This window comes from Homarus americanus, unplaced genomic scaffold, assembly GCF_018991925.1.
Source record: "Homarus americanus isolate GMGI-L3 unplaced genomic scaffold, GMGI_Hamer_2.0 scaffold57965, whole genome shotgun sequence".
Lineage (NCBI taxonomy): Eukaryota > Metazoa > Arthropoda > Malacostraca > Decapoda > Nephropidae > Homarus > Homarus americanus.
This window is the reverse complement of record NW_024725031.1, coordinates 996831-1017022: the sequence shown is the minus strand read 5'-3', so window position 1 is coordinate 1017022 and position 20192 is coordinate 996831. Positions and strand designations below refer to the sequence as shown.

The 20192-nt window shown below is 42.6% G+C and overlaps 2 protein-coding genes across 2 annotated transcripts; both read right to left on the bottom strand.

The window, feature by feature from the left end:
- Positions 1 to 13396: 13396 nt before the first annotated feature.
- On the bottom strand, positions 13397 to 14921 carry LOC121864687 (activating signal cointegrator 1 complex subunit 2 homolog). Its single transcript, XM_042363845.1, has 3 exons — positions 14809 to 14921; positions 14471 to 14585; positions 13397 to 14155 (listed from the first exon to the last, which is right to left on the bottom strand). The coding sequence occupies exons 1-3, from the start codon at positions 14919 to 14921 to the stop codon at positions 13397 to 13399; spliced, it is 987 nt and encodes a 328-aa protein (XP_042219779.1).
- A 640-nt stretch (positions 14922 to 15561) lies between these two features.
- LOC121864686 (proteoglycan 4-like) lies at positions 15562 to 18318 on the bottom strand. Its single transcript, XM_042363844.1, has 7 exons — positions 18209 to 18318; positions 17852 to 18057; positions 17197 to 17698; positions 17008 to 17103; positions 16617 to 16709; positions 15969 to 16330; positions 15562 to 15821 (listed from the first exon to the last, which is right to left on the bottom strand). Exons 1-7 carry the CDS (start codon positions 18316 to 18318, stop codon positions 15562 to 15564), a joined length of 1629 nt encoding a protein of 542 aa, XP_042219778.1.
- Positions 18319 to 20192: the final 1874 nt, after the last annotated feature.

Genomic DNA, 20192 nt, shown 5'->3' with positions numbered 1-20192 from the left:
TCTAATTGGTTCTAGAACCTCGTTCGTTATAGCATTCGTTCGTTATAGGATTAATCCGTTCCAGGCCCCCAAATACAACCACTTAACACTGAAAAATTTCTGTGGAAATTGTAAAAAATACGGTATTTTATCTTACCTTAGTGTTGTTCAGCATACAGGACAGGAGGCAGAGGAGGAGGGGGGAGGAGAGCATTATGGAGAAGAGGTGGAGGGAGAGGAGTCATCCTTCCTAGCCCTCTTTGGTGACTGTCTTACAGGTACTTTGTCTGTTTATTTATAATTTCTTTCTTAGTTTTAAGGGTTATTAGCTTTCTCACTTGCTTTTGACGATTCAGTGTTATAATTGTACACTTGTATAACAAAATAGTTATAAAAATAACACGAATTTCCACATCAAAAGACGAAATTTCAACAAGTTCAGTGGTGCACTGACTACACAATGAACCAATATGGCGCCCGACGCTCTTGCTGTGAGCCGCGGTACAACAATATTCATGCGCCAGACGAAATAGTCCCGTATTCATCCGCGTTCGTTGTAGGAGTTGCGTTCGTTATAGCATTCTCAATTTGATAGGTAAAATCGTTCGTTATAGGAATATTCGTAGTAGAATCCGTTCGTTATAGCATACCCCACTGTATATGCAAACGTGCATCTTCCTTTCTGATCACACACTGTTTTTCCCTTGCTACACATCCAGTCTTTGTACCATCATCATCATCACCATTTTCCAACTACCGTACAGTATTTCAATAATGTCCACACCACACTGTGCTTATTCAACGTATAACAATATAATTTTTGCATTCATAATTCATATTTCCCATTATACTGTATAGTACAGGAGAATTATGTATACATGTACAGTACTGTGTAATATTCCTTTTGTGTTCTTTCCTTTGATATGTGTAACTTTTGTTCAGCCATGTTAATATACTGTATTGTACATTTTTGTCAATATTTTTCCCCTAATGGATAAAATAGACTATCAAATGATCATTACATTTTATTTTACCTTTGTTTTTTAACAAATTACTTTAGTACAGAGAGATCAAATGAGGATTAGTAGTTCAGCTTATTTCACCTGATGATTAAACACCCTAACCCAGTCCTATCTAACTTATAACATAACCTAACCCAACCTTGTCTAGCCTAACCCATCCTACCCCAACCCAACCTTCAGGTAACATTGATATGTTTAATCACTCAAAAAATAAGTTTGGAGTACCAATTTTCATGCAATCCATGTAAAACAACAAAATGGGGGAAAACAAATTATGTTAATTTACGCTTACATAATAAATAGCCACTGTAGTACCTAGCAACCTGAACTTTGCTAATACAATACACTGTGAGTACAGTATGCAAGTAAAAGTGCACTAATATCTGATCACTTAAAAAGATTAGTGACCCCAACTTATTTCACATGATGATCAAACACTGCAACACTACTTGAAACATTAGGGTAGGTTAGGTTAGATTAAGGTAGGATAGAGATGGTTAGGTTAGGATGTTAGATTTGGATTGGGAAGATTGGTGTAGGTAATGCTGTTAGATTAGGGTAAGGAAGGTGAGGTTTGGTTATGTGTTAAATGGCTTAGAAAGGGGAAATATTCAGCAATAGACATGAATTCAGTTTCTAAAAAAGTGAGAGATTATGACTCTTCTCTGCTTATTTCTGTCTGGACTGTGTTAGCACCATCAAAATAGGTTCTCTCACTTTATTATTCATTATTCTCTCTGTTTCTGATCTAAACATTCTGTACAGCAATTTACGTTGCTGATAATCCGAGGTCGTGTGGGGTTTCGTGATGTTGTCTCACACTCAGGATGGGTTGGAGAAAGGAAACTCACAATGCACTCTCTGTATATATATATTGTATTGGATGTGCAGTGCAGCTTGGTGCTGGGAAGTTGCAGCGTGGTTACAAGCGTGGAGTAGAGAGAGCTGGTTGGTGAGGAGCTTGCTCGGAGGAGGTGTTGCGTGCTGCTGGGCTCAGGTAGAAGAAGGGAGGTCACAACGAGGTTGAGAGCTTATCTAGCGGAGGTAGGCGTGGCTTGATGGCTGACCTGCACTTTGTCGGGCGTCGCTAGTAGCCGACCTTAGACCACAAGGCATTGGCTGGGTAACCCAAAAAGGGATCGACTAGTCAGCGACAAATGGCAGTTGTAGTTGTAGGGGAAATTTCCACTCAGTCGTACTTAAATTACTTCATTTGTGTTCTCTTGAGTGTAGTGATTATGTGTTAATTCTGTTGTAGTACTAATAAAAATATGTATACACTATCAAAAACAGGATCTCCTTCATTCAGCAAACTAATGTATATTTCAAAGCAGCCCACTGGTACATAGTATAGTTGTTGTGCAATATAGAACAACTACTGTATATTATATAACCATATTCACAGTACTTTTGTGTTGTGTGCACATAGTGATTTTTTTTTTAGCCCACCCGGGCACAGGTCGAACGACCCACAACGGAGCCTTGGGGGCGAAAAAATAAGAACAGAAAGAAATTAAAAATAGAGAAGAAAAGGGTTATATTAATGCTGGAAGATGTCGGAAAACCAGCTTTTTGAAGTGAGACATTGTACGAGTATGGAAACACAGAAGAAGGCAGAGCATTCCATAGTTTAGTGGTGTGAGGAAAGAAGGGTGTACTATAACAGGTTATTCTAGTGTGACCGACATTCACAGAGAAATGGTGGGCACCGCACCGTGGGCAAGACGAGTGTTACGAGCCTATGGACTTGCCTGAGGTACACAGGATGCCAGATCCACCGCACATTGCCCGTTAAAGTACCTGTAAAATAGCGACATTGCAGTGAAGAGGAAGGGAAGAAAGATTATCAACTACAGGCAGGGCCGGTGCAAGATGATTTGGCGCCCTAGGCAAGCCTTTGGATGTGCACCCCCTTGAAAGTTTTGATAAGCTAATGTAGGTACAGTAACCCATTACTACATTGTTTTCATCTTGTGGCTTTATTACTTCACCCATGCAAATAACCAATTATTGTTATTACATTAAGTCAATAAATCCTTGACGTAAACTTCAGAGGTCAGGTAACCTTGCCTCATCCCGACAAAGACAGGGAAGGGGCGGCTCAGCCGCCCTGGCAGTAAGGGAGGGGAGGGGATGGTGGGGTTGGGAGAAGGGTTCCTCAGATGTCAGCCTTCAGGTCACTGCTCGACAGTTCTCCAGGCCGCCAAAGATAAGGACCCGGGTTAGTCCCTCCGGGGGGTTAACGAATAATATTAAAAAAGAAAACACAGTCGGCTACCGTCTACCTACCCTCGCCTCCCTCCGACCCCCCACCCTTCTAACATCCTGCTCCGACCCTCCACGGCTCCACCACAGTGTCCACCACAGTTTTCCCTTCATTTTTAATTTTATCCAAGTTTGCCCTGAATTTGTGGCGCCCCCAGATGTTGGCGCCCTAGGCGATCGCCTAGTTCGCCTAGTGGGTAGCGCCGGCCCTGACTACAGGAGGAAAGTTAATAAGACGAAATGACTTTGATTCCACCCTATCTAACAGTTGGACAGAGGAAGAGCCACCCCAGATATGAGAGCAGTACTCCAAGTTAGGGCGAATGAATCCCTTATGTACGTACAGTACTTGAAACAACTGCTCAGGAGTGAAGTAGCTGTGGCATCTGTACAGCATTCCCAACTTTCGGGAGGCAACTTTAGCAATGTTCAGGATGTGTGGCTTCCATGACATATTAGAGGAAATGGTCAGGCCTAGCATATCCATTTTAGAATTTGGCAGAATGATTGTGTCCTGAAATGTGATTGGTGGGAGATCATCTAATTTGGAAAGGTGTAATTGGTAAATATTGAGTTTTATTACTCTTGAATTTAACCAATTTTATACCTCCCCATTCAGAGATGCTGCACAGATCCGCATCATGTACACACACACACACACATATATATATATATATATATATATATATATATATATATATATATATATATATATATATATATATATATATATATATATAATATTTAGCCGTAGTATCAAGGTGGGCCACATATATAGCAATAATATCCGGGTGGGCCACATATATACCGTAGTATTAAGGTGGGCCACATATATAGCAATAATGTCTGGGTGGGCCACATATATAGCCATAGTATCAAGGTGGGCCACATTATGGTAGTAATGTCAGGGTAGGCCACATTATGGTAGTAATGTCAAGGTAGGCCACATTATGGTAGTAATGTCAGGGTAGGCCACATTATGGTAGTAATGTCAGGGTAGGCCACATATAAAGCTGTAGTATTAAGGTGGGCCACATATATAGCCGTAGAATTAAGATGGGCCACATATATAGCCGTAGTATTAAGGTGGGCCACATTTATGACAATAATGTCTGGGTGGGCCATATATATAGTAGTATCAAGGTGGGTCACATATATACTGTAATAGTATCTAGGTGGGCCACATATATAGCCATAATATTAAGGTGGACCACATATAGCCGTAGTATCAAGGTGGGCTACATTATGGTAGTAATGTCAGGGTAGGCCACATTATGGTAGTAATGTCAGGGTAGGCCACATTATGGTAGTAATGTCAGGGTAGGCCACATTATGGTAGTAATGTCAAGGTAGGCCACATTATGGTAGTAATGTCAGGGTAGGCCACATTATGGTAGTAATGTCAAGGTAGGCCACATTATGGTAGTAATGTCAGGGTAGGCCACATTATGGTAGTAATGTCAAGGTGGCCACATTATGGTAGTAATGTCAGGGTAGGCCACATTATGGTAGTAATGTCAGGGTAGGCCACATTATGGTAGTAATGTCAGGGTAGGCCACATATATAGTAGTATTAAGGTGGGCCACATATAAAGCTGTAGTATTAAGGTGGGCCGCATATATAGCCGTAGTATCAAGGTGGGCCACATTATTTGTTTATGTGTTCAGTGTCATCGTTTTACCGTGAATTTGGCGCCAATTTCTCATAACTTGACACGAGAGAATTTGGCCATTTTAAGTTTGACAATTAATTTTAAAAATATAAGTTAAATGACAATGAGACAGCGTTCAATGAAATTAGCAAAATATATTGTTATTAGTATAATTCAATTTCAATTGTTTATTCCTTGATAGAGGAAGCTGTCACTAGGTACCCCTGTTATTAGTATATATTAACGATTACGTTGGCGACTGATATCATGGTTCATTTTTTATCATATTCATTTAATTGAGTTTTTTTATATCTAATTAAGTAAACTTGTTTCCAAGTTATCAAAATATTTTATTTAAATTGATTTTTAATATATAACTGATCAACATTTCTTGAGATACGTACATATTTGTATATGATACATTTTCCGGGACTCCCGCCACTGACAGTGACCGTGGCACGAGCCGCACAAGTCACTCGGCGAGGAGAAGCGGTCAAGGGTGGCCGCAGCAGGTGAGGCCGCTTGTAACTTTTTGATTTTGTATCCATTTTTATCAATTCCAGCATAAATATTGGGAATTTATTTACATGTTTTAAAACTATAGGTCTCTAAATGGGATGTGAAGCTGGTATTTATATAAAATATACGTAATTTTTTTTTTACGGGGATTAGCCCACCCGGGCGCAAGTAACTGGTCCCACATCAGGATCTGGGGGCGAAAATATAATAACTATAATCATAATAATTAATAAAAAAAATCTAAAAAAATAATAATGATAACCATAAATACAAAAATGAAAAAGTAAATCAAGAGGGAGAAACGATATACAGTATGTGTGTTGTGTAAATAGAGAAACAATTAAGACCCTGCAATTGTGTGTAAATGAGGCAGAAAGTCAGACCAGATCAGTTCGGTGGGTGACGGTTGACGAGGACGAAGATAAGTGGTAGCTAAACTATTCATGTGAAATGAATTGTGGCTTAAATTTTCTAGACTTTATTGTATTTTCTAAACTATATCTGAAAAAAAAACCGGTCAATTAACACCGGTTTTCATGTTCTAGAAGGAAATTTACGCCCATGCAATCATTTTAGAGCCTCGGTATTGTATGGAGGAAAATCATATGAACTAGAGTTTATAACAGAGATAAGTCAAGGGTGGAGTAAAACACCAGAGCAACGCGGGCACTGCGTTTTACTGCGAGAGACTGAGTTTTCCCACGCTGAGTGACACAATCTACGGGGTCCACACCGCGCTCCACCCACCGCTCGCTCCCACTCACGTTGAATATTGAAAAGCCGATTATTTTTGTAAGTTAAATGAAACTATCAAAATTTATATATATATATATATATATATATATACATACATATATATATATATATATATATATATATATATATATATGCAAGTAAATCACTGTAGGTGCGTGATCTAGGTATATGTATATATATATATATATATATATATATATATATATATATATATATATATATATATATATATATATATATATATTGATATGGAAATTTTGTTCATTCAAGACATCTTTCAGTTGCTCTGAAGATGTCTTGAATAAAGACGAAAGCTAAGGTATTCGTTGTTTCCATTTTCCGTGTGATTTTATCAAGATTTATCTTATCCACGTTTTCATTGTGGATTTATATGGAATATATATATATATATATATAATTTAGCGTTTGTGGTCAATTCTTGACGTTAGTGGTTAATTCTTACTTGACGCCAGAAATGGTTATCGTATTTTTTCCTTTCGTAAACTTATTTTCAAAATACTTTATTACATAAATTTTTAATATTCAACTGATCAAATTGTCTGGAAACATGTACAGTACATATTTGTAAATGAGAAATTTCCCGCCTATTTCGCTTCTCGAGTGTGGCTGACTGCCCTAGTCGCTGGGCGGTCAAGGGTAGGCATTGCAGGTGAACCGCTTTCTCATTGTATTTTTCCAATTTTTTATAATTTCTAGCAGAAATTTTTGGAATTAATTTACATGATTTAAAACTCTAGGTGACTAAATGTAGTGTGAAGCTGGTAGTTATTAAAATAAAAACGTGAATTTAACTTAGCCACTTAGTGGAAGTTCCGTGGGTGACGGTTGACGAGGACGAAGATAAGTGGTAGCTAAACTATTCGTGTGAAATGAATTGTGGCTTAAATTACTTATAATTTTTTTATTTGAAATTTCTAAGCCATATCCGAAAAAAAAATTAGACGGTCATTTATCATTCGGCATTTAATGTTCTTGAAGGAAATTTACGCCCGTACAATCATTGAGACACTTGTTTGTTATAGGCGAAAATAACTTAACACTTTAGATCCTTGGTTTTGTATGGGGCAAAAATTATACGCACTAGAGTTAATTTTAGTGAATGTTCTGGACATGAGCTGATGTTCCTCTCAAGTGGAGCCATGGTTTTTGGCGCCAATTTCTCTGCACTGGACAGTTGAGAGAAATTGGCGCCAAAATGTCACGCCGGGGTAAGGCATGCGTTTCAGTTTTGCTAATAACTTAAAAGATAAGTCAACGATGATAATGAAACACCAGAGTAATGGCTGGCGTTGCTCTCCACCGAGATTCTTGCTCGACCAGCAAAATGTATTAAGCGTCTGTGGTTAATTCTTACTTGGCGCCAAAAGTTATGGTTCCAGTATTTTTTTTTCTTTCGTAAACTTATTTTCAAAATACTTTATCAAATTGATATTTAATATGTAACTGATGAAATTGTCTTGACGCATGTACATATTTGTAGATGATAATTTTCCCGCCTTTTTCGCTTCCCGCATCTGGACCAGTGAGCGGCACTGGTTATTCGGCGGTCAAGAGTAGGCGCTGCAAGTGAACTGCTTTCTCTATTGTATTTTTCCCATTTTTTATCAATTCCAGCATAAATCTTTGAAATTAATTGACATGTTTTATAACAAGGTGAACTAAATGGGGTGTAAAGCTGGTAGATATATAAAAAAAAAAATCGTGAATTTAACTTAGCCACTTTGAGGAAGTTCGGTGGGTGACGGTTGACGAGGACGAAGATAAGTGATAGCTAAACTATTCATGTGAAATGAATTGTGGCTTAAATTTCTAGACTTTTTATTGAATTTTCTAAATTATAAAAAAGGTCGATTGACACCGGTATTTCATGTTCTAGAAGGAAATTTACGCCCATACAATCATTTTAGAGCCTCGGTATTGTATGGAGGAAAATCATATGAACTAGAGTTTATAACATCAGAGATAAGTCAAGGGTAACAACAGCGGGCACTACATTTTACTGCGAGACTGGGTCTTCCCGCGCTTAGTGACGCAATCTACAGGGTCCACACACCGTGCTCCGCCCTCCTCGCTGGCCCCATACCTGCTCCCACTCACGTTGAATAATATTGAAAAGCGTATTATTTTTGTAAGTTAAATGAAACTCAAAATTTATTTGATTATATATATATATATATTTATATATATATATTAGCGTTTGTCTATTCACGATAGTGGTTAATTCTACTTTACCAGAAATGGTTGCATTTTTTCCTTTTGTAAACTTATTTTCAAAATACTTTATTACATCGATTTTAATATTCAACTGATCAAATTGTCCGGAAATATGTACAGTACATATTTGTAAATTAAAAATTTCCTGCCTTCTGGCTGACTCCCTGCTCAGTGGGCGTCAGCGGTCAAAGTACGCGTTGCAGGTGAACCGCTTTTTCATTGTATTTAATTTTTATCAATTCTAGCAGAAATCTTTGGAATTAATTTACTTGTTTTAAAACTAGATGACTAAATGGTGAAGCTGGTAGTTATTAAAATAAAAACTTGAATTTAACTTAGCCACTTAGTGGAAGTTCAGTGGGTGACGGTTGACGAGGACGAAGATAAGTGGTAGTTAAACTATTCATGTGAAATGAATTATGGCTTAAATTTTTCTAGACTTTTTTATTAATTTTCTAATCTGAAAAAACCCCGGTCAATTAACATTCGGTATTTCATGTTCTAGAAATTTACGCCCATACAATTATTTTAGAGCCTCGGTATTGTATGGAGGAAAATCATATGAACTAGAGTTTATAACATCAGAGATAAGTCAAGGGTGGAGTGAAACACCAGAGCAATGGCGGGCACTGCGTCTTACTGCGACTGACTTTTCGCGCTGAGTGACGCAGTCTACGGGGTCTACACACCGCGCTCGCCCACCGCTAGCTCCTACTTGCTCCCTCGTCGAATAATATTGACGTAGCTTTAATTTTGTAAGTTTAAAAGAAACTATCAAAATTTATATATATATATATATATATATATATATATATTTTTTTTTTTTTTTTATTATTATATATTATTTATTATTTTTATATATATATATATATATATATATATATATATATATATATATATATATATATATATATATATATATATATATATATATATATATATATATATATATATATATACACAGTTATATAAATATATATATATATATTTATATATACTGTATATATATATATATATATATATATATATATATATATATATATATGATATATATATATTATAAAACTTAGCGTTTGTGGTCAATTCTTGACGTTCGTGGTTAATTCTTACTTGACGCCAGAAATGGTTATCGTATTTTCCTTTCGTAAACTTATTTTCAAAATACTTTATTACATCGATTTTTAATATTCAACTGATCAAATTGTCTTGAGATACGTACACATTTGTAAATGAAATTCCCGCCTATTTCGCTTCCCGCGTCTGGCTGACTGGGCGGCACTGGTTGCTTGGCGGTCTGCGATGGGCAGTGCAGGTGAGCTGCTTTCCTACAATTTGGATTTTTTATTTTGATCAATTCCAACAAATTTGGGGAATTAAGTACTGTTTCAAAACTCGAGGCATCACAAAAATTGTGACCAAGTCTCAGGTTGCTGATCTGACTCTGCCTCATTTACAAGGGTCTCAATTGTTTCTTACTACTGACAACACTAAAATTATATATATATATATATATATATATATATATATATATATATATATATATATATAATATATAATATATATATATATTATATATATATATATATATATATATATATATATATATATATATATATATATATATATAATATATATATATATATATATATAATATATATATTATATATATATATATATATTTATATTGTAATATCGTTTCTTGCTCTCGTTTTTTTGTATTTATGGTATTTTTATTTTATAAATTTTAATTTTTATTTTTTATTAATATTTATTAATAATTTTTATTAATGATTATGGTGAATTTATAGTCTTACACCGGTCTTTTTTTCGCCGTTATTAATATGTATTTCTTAATGTTTAGACAATTCTAAGACTTCTATATATTTTCACCGGAAATTAAGGATAACCGAGATATTAATTTTCAATATTACATTTATTACTGTATTATTATTATTATTATTATATTCTCCACCCCAGGCACTGATGTGGGTCAGTGTTGTGCCCGAGTGGGCTAATCTCCGTAAAAAAAAGGCTAATGGGGAGCTGGTAGTTATAAACATAATAATTTGGTATTGTATTTCCGCACCCGACATTTCTACCACTAATCTATTATATTCGAATAAGACGTCTAATTATAAGATTATTTTCATCTATTACATTACCGTCGTAAATGTTTAATAACGGAGATAGCTTATCCAAAATTTTCTTTTTTTCTTCCATTAATCCGCCATTATTGCCTACCACCTCCCACGCTGTGTGTCTCCTTCATAAATCATAACGCGCATGCGTTCCTGCACGTCACACGGCTCAATCAAAAGCGTTTTTTTTGCAACCAATTAAAATGATTTGGGTTTAATTCGCGGTATTTGTGGCCCAATCAAACGATTTTATTTTGGGTCATATTTAGAAATTCAAATTCTTTTCCGACAATGGAATTTGCGATGGGTGTCACTTCAATTATACGGAGCTAATTGCGAGTTTTTGTGGAAAAACGAAGAAACTAGCATTTTTGATCTCATGGCGTTCTCCCGACCTCAGTAAAGTGTCCTAAGTGCAAGAACGAATGCAAATATCGTCGCCCAACATATGTGGCATTGGGGTAATCCAACGGCGAAGGAGAACCAGGCCAATAAGGTATGAAATAAGTGATTCCATCATATGGTGAGAGTCAGTTAGGTTAGGTCAGGTCAGGTCAGCCAGGCTGTTATGTTTTTTCATTTTTTTGTATTTCGTATTTGCTTAGCCATTATTTTTTTCTTCTGAAAACGCCCCAAAAAAAAAAAAAAACCCGGCCAATTTCCAACGGAAATGTAGGTCATAACCTATCTAAATACACTAGAAATATATTTTGACTTTCTAACAGTTAGGTGCACTTATACAAATTCTACCCATTAGTGGAAGTTCAGTGGGTGACGGTTGACGAGGACGAAGATAAGTAGTTAAACTATTCATGTGAAATGAATTGTGCTTCAATTGAGTAGAATTTTTTATTTGAAATTTCTAAGTATCCGAAAAAATGACAACGGTCAATTATCATTCGGCATTTAATGTTTGAAGGAAATTTACGCCCGTACAATATTGAGACACTTGTTTGTTATAGGCGAAAGTAACGTAACACTTTAGAGCTTTGTTTGTATGGGGCAAAAATTATACGCACGAGTTAATTTTAGTGAATTTTTTGGACATGAGCTGATGTTCCTCTCTGTGGAGTTATTTGGCGCCAATTTCTCTGCACTGACAGTTGGAGAAATTGGCGCCAAAATGTCAAGGCATGTTTCAGTTTTTTGCTAATAACTTAAAAGATAAGTCAACGATGATAATGAAACACCAGAGTAATGGCTGGCGTTTCTCTCTCCACCGAGATTCTTGCTCGACCAGCAAAATGTATTAGTGTCTGTGGTTAATTTACTTGCCAAAAGTTATGGTTCCGTATTTTTTCTTTCTTTCGTACTTATTTTCAAAATACTTTATCAAATTGATTTAATATTTAACTGATCAAATTGTCTTGAGATATGTACATATTTGTAGATTATAATTTTCCCGCCCTTTTCGCTTCTCGCGTCTGGCTGACACTCCGCCCAGTGGGTGGCACTTGCCGCTTGGCGGTCTAGGGTAGGCTCTGCAAGTGAACCGCTTTTTCGCTATTGTATTTATCCCATTTTCATCAATTCCAGCATAAATCTTTGGAATTAATTGACATTTTTTATATAGGTGAACTAAATGGCGTGTGAAGCTGGTAGTTATAAAAAAAGTGAATTTTACTTAGCCACTTAGAGGAAGTTCAGTGGGTGACGGTTGACGAGGACGAAAATAAGTGGTAGCTAAACTATTCATGAATTGAATTGTTGCTTCAATTATTTAGAATTTTTAATTTGAATTTTTGTTTACGTCTGTAGAAGTATTGAGACTAGTACATGTTTGTGATGGACAAACTGACTTACATTTTAGAGTATTCATTTGGAAGGATTTGTAGCTTGAATTATCTTCGACCTTTTTATTAATTTCATTTTCTTTATGCTCGTACAAGCATTGACACTCGTACATATTCGCGATAGAAGAAAATAACGTACATTTTAGAGCCTCAGTACTGTATGGGGAAAATCCATATAAACTAGCGTTCATTTTCTTTTCGTAAACTGAAGAAATGTGAACCAGACAAGATCTAGTGCCATGTGGTGATATACAGGTGCTGAAAATGTTCTGGGCCTGTGGAGTTAGATCAAAAGATAACCAAACTTAATCTTTAATGGGGAAGGTAATCTCAGCACTCCTCAAGCTGTCATTAACGTTTCCATAGAACTGCGCAGGTCCAGACCATTTTCAGCACGCCACGTCCCGGGTTAATTTATAAGTACGTCCGCCTCACATGAACATAGTTATGGATGCTAAGAAATTCCAAGTTTAAATTGTATTATCCACATTAAGATTGGTTTATTTATTTACAGGAATCGTGTATCTGCATGGCCACCAGTATCGGAAGTACTCGCCCGGCTGCTGAACAGAAGCCATTAATTCCAAGGTGGGATCAGTGTAGTACTTAGCGTTTTTCAGTACGTGATTTTTTTTACTGCTGCACCTTTGGGTCATCTGGTTGTTGGGCCTGTTTTGGGTCCTCTGGTTGGGACTGCTTTAGGTCTTCTGCTGGTTGGGCCTGTTTTGAGTCTTCTGCTGGTTGGCCTGCTTTGGGTCTTCATGTTGGGCCTGCTGGGTCTTCATGTTGGGCCTGCTTTGGGGTCTCTGGTGTTGGGCCTTGCTTTGGGTCCCTGTGGTTGGCCTGCTTTTGGGTCTTCTGCTGGTTGAGCCTGCTTTGGGTCTTCTGCTGGTTGGGCCTGCTTTGGGTCTTCTGCTGGTTGGGCCTGCTTTTGGGTCTTCTGCTGGTTGGGCCTGCTTTGTCTTCTGCTGGTTGGGCCTGCTTTGGGTCCTCTGCTGGTTGGCCCTTTTGCCTTGCTGGTTGGACCTGCTTGGGTCTCATGTTGGGCCTGCTTTTGGTCTTGGTGGTGGTTGGGCCTGCTTTTGGGTCCTGGCGGTTGGGCCTGCTTTGGGTCTTCTGCTGGTTGGGCCTGCTTTAGTCTTCATGTTGGGCCTGCTTTGGGTTCTCTGCTGGTTGGGCCTGTTTTGGGACTTCTGCTGGTTGGGCCTGTTTTGGGTCTCTGCTGGTTGGGCCTGCTTTGGGTCCCCTGCTGGTTGGGCCTGCTTTGGGTTTTCTGCTGGTTGGGCCTGTCTTGGGTCTTCTGCTGGTTGGGCCTGCTTTGGGTTCTCTGCTGGTTGAGACTGCTTTGGGTCTTGCTGGCTGGGCCTGCTTTGGGTCTTGTGACTGGGCCTGCTTTGGGTCTCCCTAGTTGAGCCTGCTTTGGGGTCTCCTGCTTGGGCCTGCTTTGGTCCTCTGCTGTTGAGACTGCTTGGGTCTTGCGGCTGGGCCTGCTTTGGGTCTTGTGGCTGGGCCCCTGCTTTGGGTCTTGTGACTGGGCCTGCTTTTGGGTCTCCTAGTTGGGCCTGACGGCCCCTGGTTGGGCCTGCTTTGGGTCTCCTGGTTGGGCCCTGCTTTGGGTCTTTGGTTTGGGCCTGCTTTGGGTCTTGCGGTGCTGGGCCTGTTTTGTCTTGCTGGCTGGGCCTGCTTTGGGTCTTATGCCTGCACCTGCTTTGGGTCTTGTGGCTGGATCTGCTTTGGGTCTCCTGGTTGAGCCTGTTGGGTCTTGTGGCTGGCCTGCTTTGGTCTTGTGGCTGGGCCTACTTTGGGTCTTGTGGCTGGGCCTGCTTTTGGGGTCTTGTGGCTGGGCCTGTTTGGGTCTTGTGGTTGGGCTTACTTTGGGTCTTGTGGCTGGGCCTGCTTTGGTCTTGTGCAGGCCTACTTTGGGTCTTGTGGCTGGACCTACTTTGGGTCTTCTGGCCTGGCCTGCCTTTTTTTTGTGTGTGCTTTTATAGTGACTAGTTAGTTTTCTTTCCAGAATTTTGTGTAATTTTTAATGAAATGGTGCCGTTCATAACTTCACATTTTCATCCATTGCTTATTTTAAGATTGCTGGGAATGGGACCACCTCTCACCGCAGGACCGGGGAGCACCTCTCCACAGGACACCGTGGGAGCACTTTGCAGGACACCGTGGGAGTACCACCACAGGTCACTGGGAGCACCTCTCCGCAGGTCACCGTGAGTAGCTCTGCAGTGCAGTTTATAACTTACATTTTCATTGATTCTTTATTTTCAGGTTGGTGAATGGGAGCACCTCCTCCGCAGGACACCGGGAGAACCTCCCAGGGCACCGGGAACACCTCTGCAGGACACCGTGGAGCACCTCCAGGTCACTGTGGGAGTAACTGCAGTGCAGTTTATAACTTCACATTTTCCTGGATTCTTTATTTCAGGTTGGTGAATGGGAGCACCTTCCGCAGGACACCATGGGAGCACCTCTCTCTGCAGGACACCGTGGTGGCACTCCGCAGGACACCGTGGTGGCACCTCCGCAGGACACCGTGGTGGCACCTCCGCAGGACATCGTGGGAGCACTCTTGTGGTTAGTTTGTAGATTCTTTCAACCTGTGTAGGTCTGCAGGGTACTTCTTCCGCAGGACACCATGGGGAGCAGCTATCTGCAGGACACCGTGGTGGCACCTGCAGGACACCGTGGTGGCACTCCGCAGGACATCGTGGAGCACTCCTTGTGGTTAGTTTGTAGATTTTTTCAACCTGTGGTAGGTCTGCAGGGTACTTCTTTCCGCAGGACACCATGGGAGCAGCTATTCTGCAGGACACCGTGGTGGCACCTCCGCAGACACCGTGGTGGCACCTCCGCAGGACACCGTGGTGGCACCTCTGCAGGACATCGTGAGCACCTCTTTGTGGTTAGTTTGTAGATTCTTTCAACCTGTGGTATTGTCTGCAGGGCATCTCTTCCGCAGAACACCGTGGGAGCAGCATCTGCAGACACCGTGGCAGCACCTCTCTGCGTGACCGTGGGAACTTGCACTCAGTAGGAGACTGGGAACTTGCTCCCAGTAGGAGACCCTGCGAACTCCCTCACCGGAGATCATGGGAACTTGGTGTCTAGGAGATCATGGGAACTTGCTTATAGGAGACCGGGAACGTGCTCTGTAGGAGGCCGGGAACTCCTCACCGGAGATCATGGGGACTAAGTGTCAGGGACTGGGGAACTGCTTTCTGTAGGAGACCGTGGGAACGTGCTCCCTTGTAGGAGGCCGAAACTCTCTGTAGGAGACTGGAACTCCCTCACTGGAGATCATGGGAACTCCCCACCGGAGATCATGAACTTGCTTTCTGTAGGAGATCAGGAATTGCTTTCTGTAGGAGATCAGGAACTTGCTTTCTGTAGGAGACTGGGGAACTTGCTTTCTGTAGGAGACTGTGGGAACTTGCTCTGTAGGGGATCGTGAACTTTCTGTAGGGGATCGGGGAACTTGCTCTCTGTAGGAGACTGGGAACTTAGTGTCTGTAGGAGACCGTGGGAACTTGGTGTCTAGGAGATCGTGGGAACTTGCCTTGTAGGAGGCCGTGAAACTCCTCTCAGGAGACTGGAACCCCTCACTGGAGATCATGGGAACCTCACTGAGATCATGGGAACTTGCTTTCTGTAGGAGACTGTGGGAACTTGCTTTCTGTAGGAGACTGGGGAACTTGCTTTCTGTAGAGGACTGTGAACTTGCTTCTGTAGGAGACTGTGGGAACTTGCTTTCTGTAGGAGACTGTGGGGAACTTGCTTTCTGTAGGAGACTGTGGAACTTGCTCTGTAGGGGATCGTGGGAACTTTCTCTGTAGGGGATCGGGGAACTTGCTCTCTGTAGGAGACTGGGGAACTTAGGTGTCAGGACCGTGGGAACTTGGTGTCTAGGAGATCGTGGGAACTTGTTTTGTAGGAGGCCGGGAACTTGCTCTCTGAGAGACTGGGAACTCCTCACCGGAGATCATGGGGATTTAGTGTCTGTAGGAGATCGTGGGAACGTGCTCTCTGTAGGAGATCAGGAACTCTCACCGGAGATCATGGGAACTTATTGTCTGTAGGAGATCGTGGGAACTTGCTATCTGTGGAGACCGTGGCTTGCTCTCTGTAGGAGACCGTGGGGACTTCGTGTCTGTAGGGTATCGTGGGAACTTGCTCTCTGTAGAGATCAGGGGAACGTGCTCTGTAGGAGACCGTGGGAACGTGCTCTCTGTAGGAGACCGTGGAACCCCTCACCGGAGATCATGGGAACTTAGTGTGTGTAGGAGATCGGGGAACTTGCTCTGTAGAAGTGTGGGGCGAGGTCTGTAGGATCGTGGAACTTGCTTTCTGTGGGAGACTGTGGGAACTTGCTCACCGGAGATCATGGGAACTTAGTGCCTGTAGGAGATCGTGGGAACTTGTTGTGGGAGACTGTGGGAACTCCCTCACCGAGATCATGGGGACTTCTGTGTCTGTAGGTATCGTGGGAACTTGCTCTTGTAGGAGACTGTGGGAACTTAGTCTGTAGGAGATCGTGGGAACTTGCTTGTGGGAGACCGTGGAACTTGCTCACCGGAGATCATGGGAACTTAGTGCCTGTAGGAGATCGGGAACTTGCTTTCTGTGGAGACCGTGGGAACCTCACCGGAGATCATGGGGACTTCGTGTCTGTAGGGTATTGGGGAACTTGCTCTCTGTAGGAGACTGGGAACGTGCTCTAGGAGACCCTGGGGACCTAGGTCTGTAGGGGATCGTAGGAACTCTCACCGAGATAATGGGAACTTAGTGCCAAGGATCGTGGAACTTGCTCTCTGTAGGAGACCGGGGAACTTGCTCTCTGTAGGAGACTGTGGGAACTGCTTCTGTAGGAGACCGGGGAACTTGCTTTCTGGAGATCGTGGGAACGTGCTCTCTAGGAGACCCTGGGGACTTAGTGTCTGTAGGAGACCGTGGGAACTCCTCACCGGAGATAATGGAACTTAGTGCCTGTAGGAGATCGTGGGAACTTGCTTTCTGTGGGAGATCGTGGAAACTTGCTTTCTGTAGGAGACCCTGGGACTTAGTGCTTGTAGGGGATCGTAGGAACTTGCTCTTAGGAGACCGTGGAACTTGCTCTCTGTAGGAGACCGGGGAACTTCTCTCTCTAGGAGACCGTGGGAACTCCTCACCGAGATAATGGAACTTAGTGTCTGTAGGGTATCGTGGGAACTTGCTCTGTAGGAGATCAGGGAACGTGCTCTGTAGGAGACCGTGGAACTTAGTGTCTGTAGGATCGTAGGAACTTGCTCTCTGGAGATCAGGGAACTCCCTCACCGGAGATGATGGGAACTTAATGCCTGTAGGAGATCGTGGGAACTTGCTTTCTGTGGGAGATCGTGGGAACTTGCTCTCTGTAGGAGACCCTGGGGACTTAGTGTCTGTAGGAGACCGGGAACTTGGTGTCTATAGGATCGTGGGAACTTGCTCTTTGTAGGAGGCCGGGAACTTGCTTTCTGTGGGAGACCGGGGAACTTGCTCTCTGTAGGAGACCGTGGGGCTTAGTGTCTGTAGGGGATCGGGGAACTTGCTCTCTGTAGGAGAGATCAGGGAACGTGCTCTGTAGGAGACCGTGGGGCTTAGTGTCTGTAGGGATCGTGGGAACTTGCTCTGTAGGAGATCTGGGAACTTAGTGTCTGTAGGAGATCGTGAATGCTCTCTGTAGGAGACCGTGGGGACTCCCTCACCGGAGATCATGGGAACTTAGTGCCTGTAGGAGATCGTGGGAACTTGCTTTCTGTGGGAGACCGTGGGAACTTGTCTCTGTAGGAGACCGTGGAACTTGCTCTCTGTAGGAGACAACCCCTCACCGGAGATCATGGGGACTTAGTGTCTGTAGGGTATCGGGAACTAGTGTCTGTAGAGATTGGGGAACTTGCTCTCTGTAGGAGACTGTGGAACCTCCGTCACCGGAGATCATGGGAACTTAGTGTCTGTAGGAGACCGGAACTTGCTCTCTGTAGGAGACCGTGGGAACTTGCTCTGTAGGAGACTGGGAACTCCCTCACCGGAGATCATGGGAACTTAGTGTGTGTAGGGTATCGAACTTAGTGTCTGTAGGAGATCGTGGGAACTTGTTTCTGTGGGAGACCGTGGGAACTTCTGTTCTGTAGGAGACCGTGGAACTGTTCTCTGTAGGAGACTGGGAACTCCCTCACGAGACTGGAGTTTAGGGTGTGTAGGGTATCGGGGAACTTAGTGCCTGTAGGAGATCGTGGAACTTGCTTTCTGTGGGAGACCGTGGGAACTTGCTCTGTAGGAGACCGTGGGAACTTGCTCTGTAGGAGACTGGGAACTCCCTCACCGGAGATCATGACTTAGTGTCTGTAGGGTATCGTGGGAACTTAGTGTCTGTAGGAGACTGGGGGAACTTGCTCTCTGTGGGAGACCGTGGGAACTCCGTCACCGGGAGATCATGGGAACTTAGTGTCTGTAGGAGACCGTGGAACTTCTGTTTCTGTAGGAGACCGTGGGAACTTGCTCTCTGTAGGAGACTGGGAACTCCTCTACCGGAGATCATGGGGACTTCGTGTCTGTAGGGTATCGTGAACTTAGTGTCTGTAGGAGACTGGGGAACTTGCTTCTGTAGGAGACCGTGGAACTCCGTCACCGGAGACTATGGGAACTAGTGTCTGTAGGAGACTGTGGGAACTTGCTCTCTGTAGAGACTGTGGAACTCCGTCACCGGAGATCATGGAACTTAGTGTCTGTAGGAGACCGTGGGAACTTGCTCTCTGTAGGAGACCGTGGGAACTCCCTCACCGAGATCATGGGAACTTAGTGCCTGTAGGGGATCGGGAACTTGCTTTCTGTGGGAGACCGGGGAACTTGCTCTCTGTAGGAGACCGTGGAACTTGCTCTCTGTAGGAGACCCTGGGGACTTAGGTCTGTGGAGATCGTGGGAACGTGCTCTCTGTAGGAGACCGGGGGACTCCTCACCGGAGATCATGGAACTTAGGTGCCTGTAGGAGATCGTGGGAACTTGCTTTCTGTGGGAGACCGTGGGAACTTGCTCTCTGTAGGAGACTGGGAACTTGCTCTGTAGGAGACCCTGGGGACTTAGTGTTCTAGGAGATCGGGGAATGTGCTCTCTGTAGGAGACCGTGGGGACTCTCACCGGGAGATCATGGGAACTTAGTGCCTGTAGGAGATCGTGGGAACTTGCTCTCTGTAGGAGACTGTGGAACTCCCTCACCGGAGATCATGGGAACTTAGTGCCTGTAGGAGATCGTGGGAACTTGCTTTCTGGGAGACCGTGGAACTTCTCTCTGTAGGAGACCGTGGGAACTTGCTCTCTGTAGGAGACTGGGAACCCCTCACCGGAGATCATGGGAACTTAGTGCCTGTAGGAGATCGTGAACTTTCTCTGTAGGAGATCAGGAACTTAGTGTCTGTAGGAGATCTGGAACTTGCTCTCTGGAGGAGACAGGTGGAACCCTCACCGGAGATCATGGGAACTTAGTGCCTGTAGGAGATCGTGGGAACTTGCTCTGTAGGAGACTGTGGGAACTTAGTGTCTGTAGGAGATCGGGAACTTGCTCTGTAGGAGACAGGTGAACTTGGAGATCATGGGAACTTAGTGCCTGTAGGAGATCGTGGAACTTGCTCTCTGTAGGAGACTGTGGGAACTTAGTGTCTATAGGAGACTGGGAACGTGCTCTCTGTAGAGACCGTAACCTCACTGAGATCGGGAACTTAGGGCCTGTAGGAGATCGTGGAACTTGCTCTCTGTAGGAGACCATGGAACCTCTACCGGAGATCATGGAACTTAGTGTCTGTAGGAGATCAGAACTT

What these genes read in the sequence shown, in the direction of transcription:
- LOC121864687 (XM_042363845.1), bottom strand. Translation starts at nt 14,921, where the DNA reads ATGTCCTGCGGAGGTGCCACCACGGTGTCCTGCGGAGGTGCCACCACG. An exon ending in CCCATGGTGTCCTGCGGAAG is followed by an intron (nt 14,586 to 14,808) that starts GTGCTCCCATTC and finishes ACTGCACTGCAG; the next exon opens with AGCTACTCACGGTGACCTGC. An exon ending in AGGTGCTCCCCGGTCCTGCG is followed by an intron (nt 14,156 to 14,470) that starts GTGAGAGGTGGT and finishes GACCCAAAGTAG; the next exon opens with GCCCAGCCACAAGACCAAAG.
- LOC121864686 (XM_042363844.1), bottom strand. Translation starts at nt 18,318, where the DNA reads ATGATCTCCGGTGACGGAGGTTCCACAGTCTCCTACAGAGAGCAAGTT. An exon ending in CCCACAGTCTCCTACAGAGA is followed by an intron (nt 17,104 to 17,196) that starts GCAAGTTCCCCG and finishes GATCCCCTACAG; the next exon opens with ACCTAGGTCCCCAGGGTCTC. An exon ending in CGAAGTCCCCATGATCTCCG is followed by an intron (nt 16,710 to 17,007) that starts GTGAGGTTCCCA and finishes AGTCTCCCACAG; the next exon opens with AAAGCAAGTTCCACGATCCT.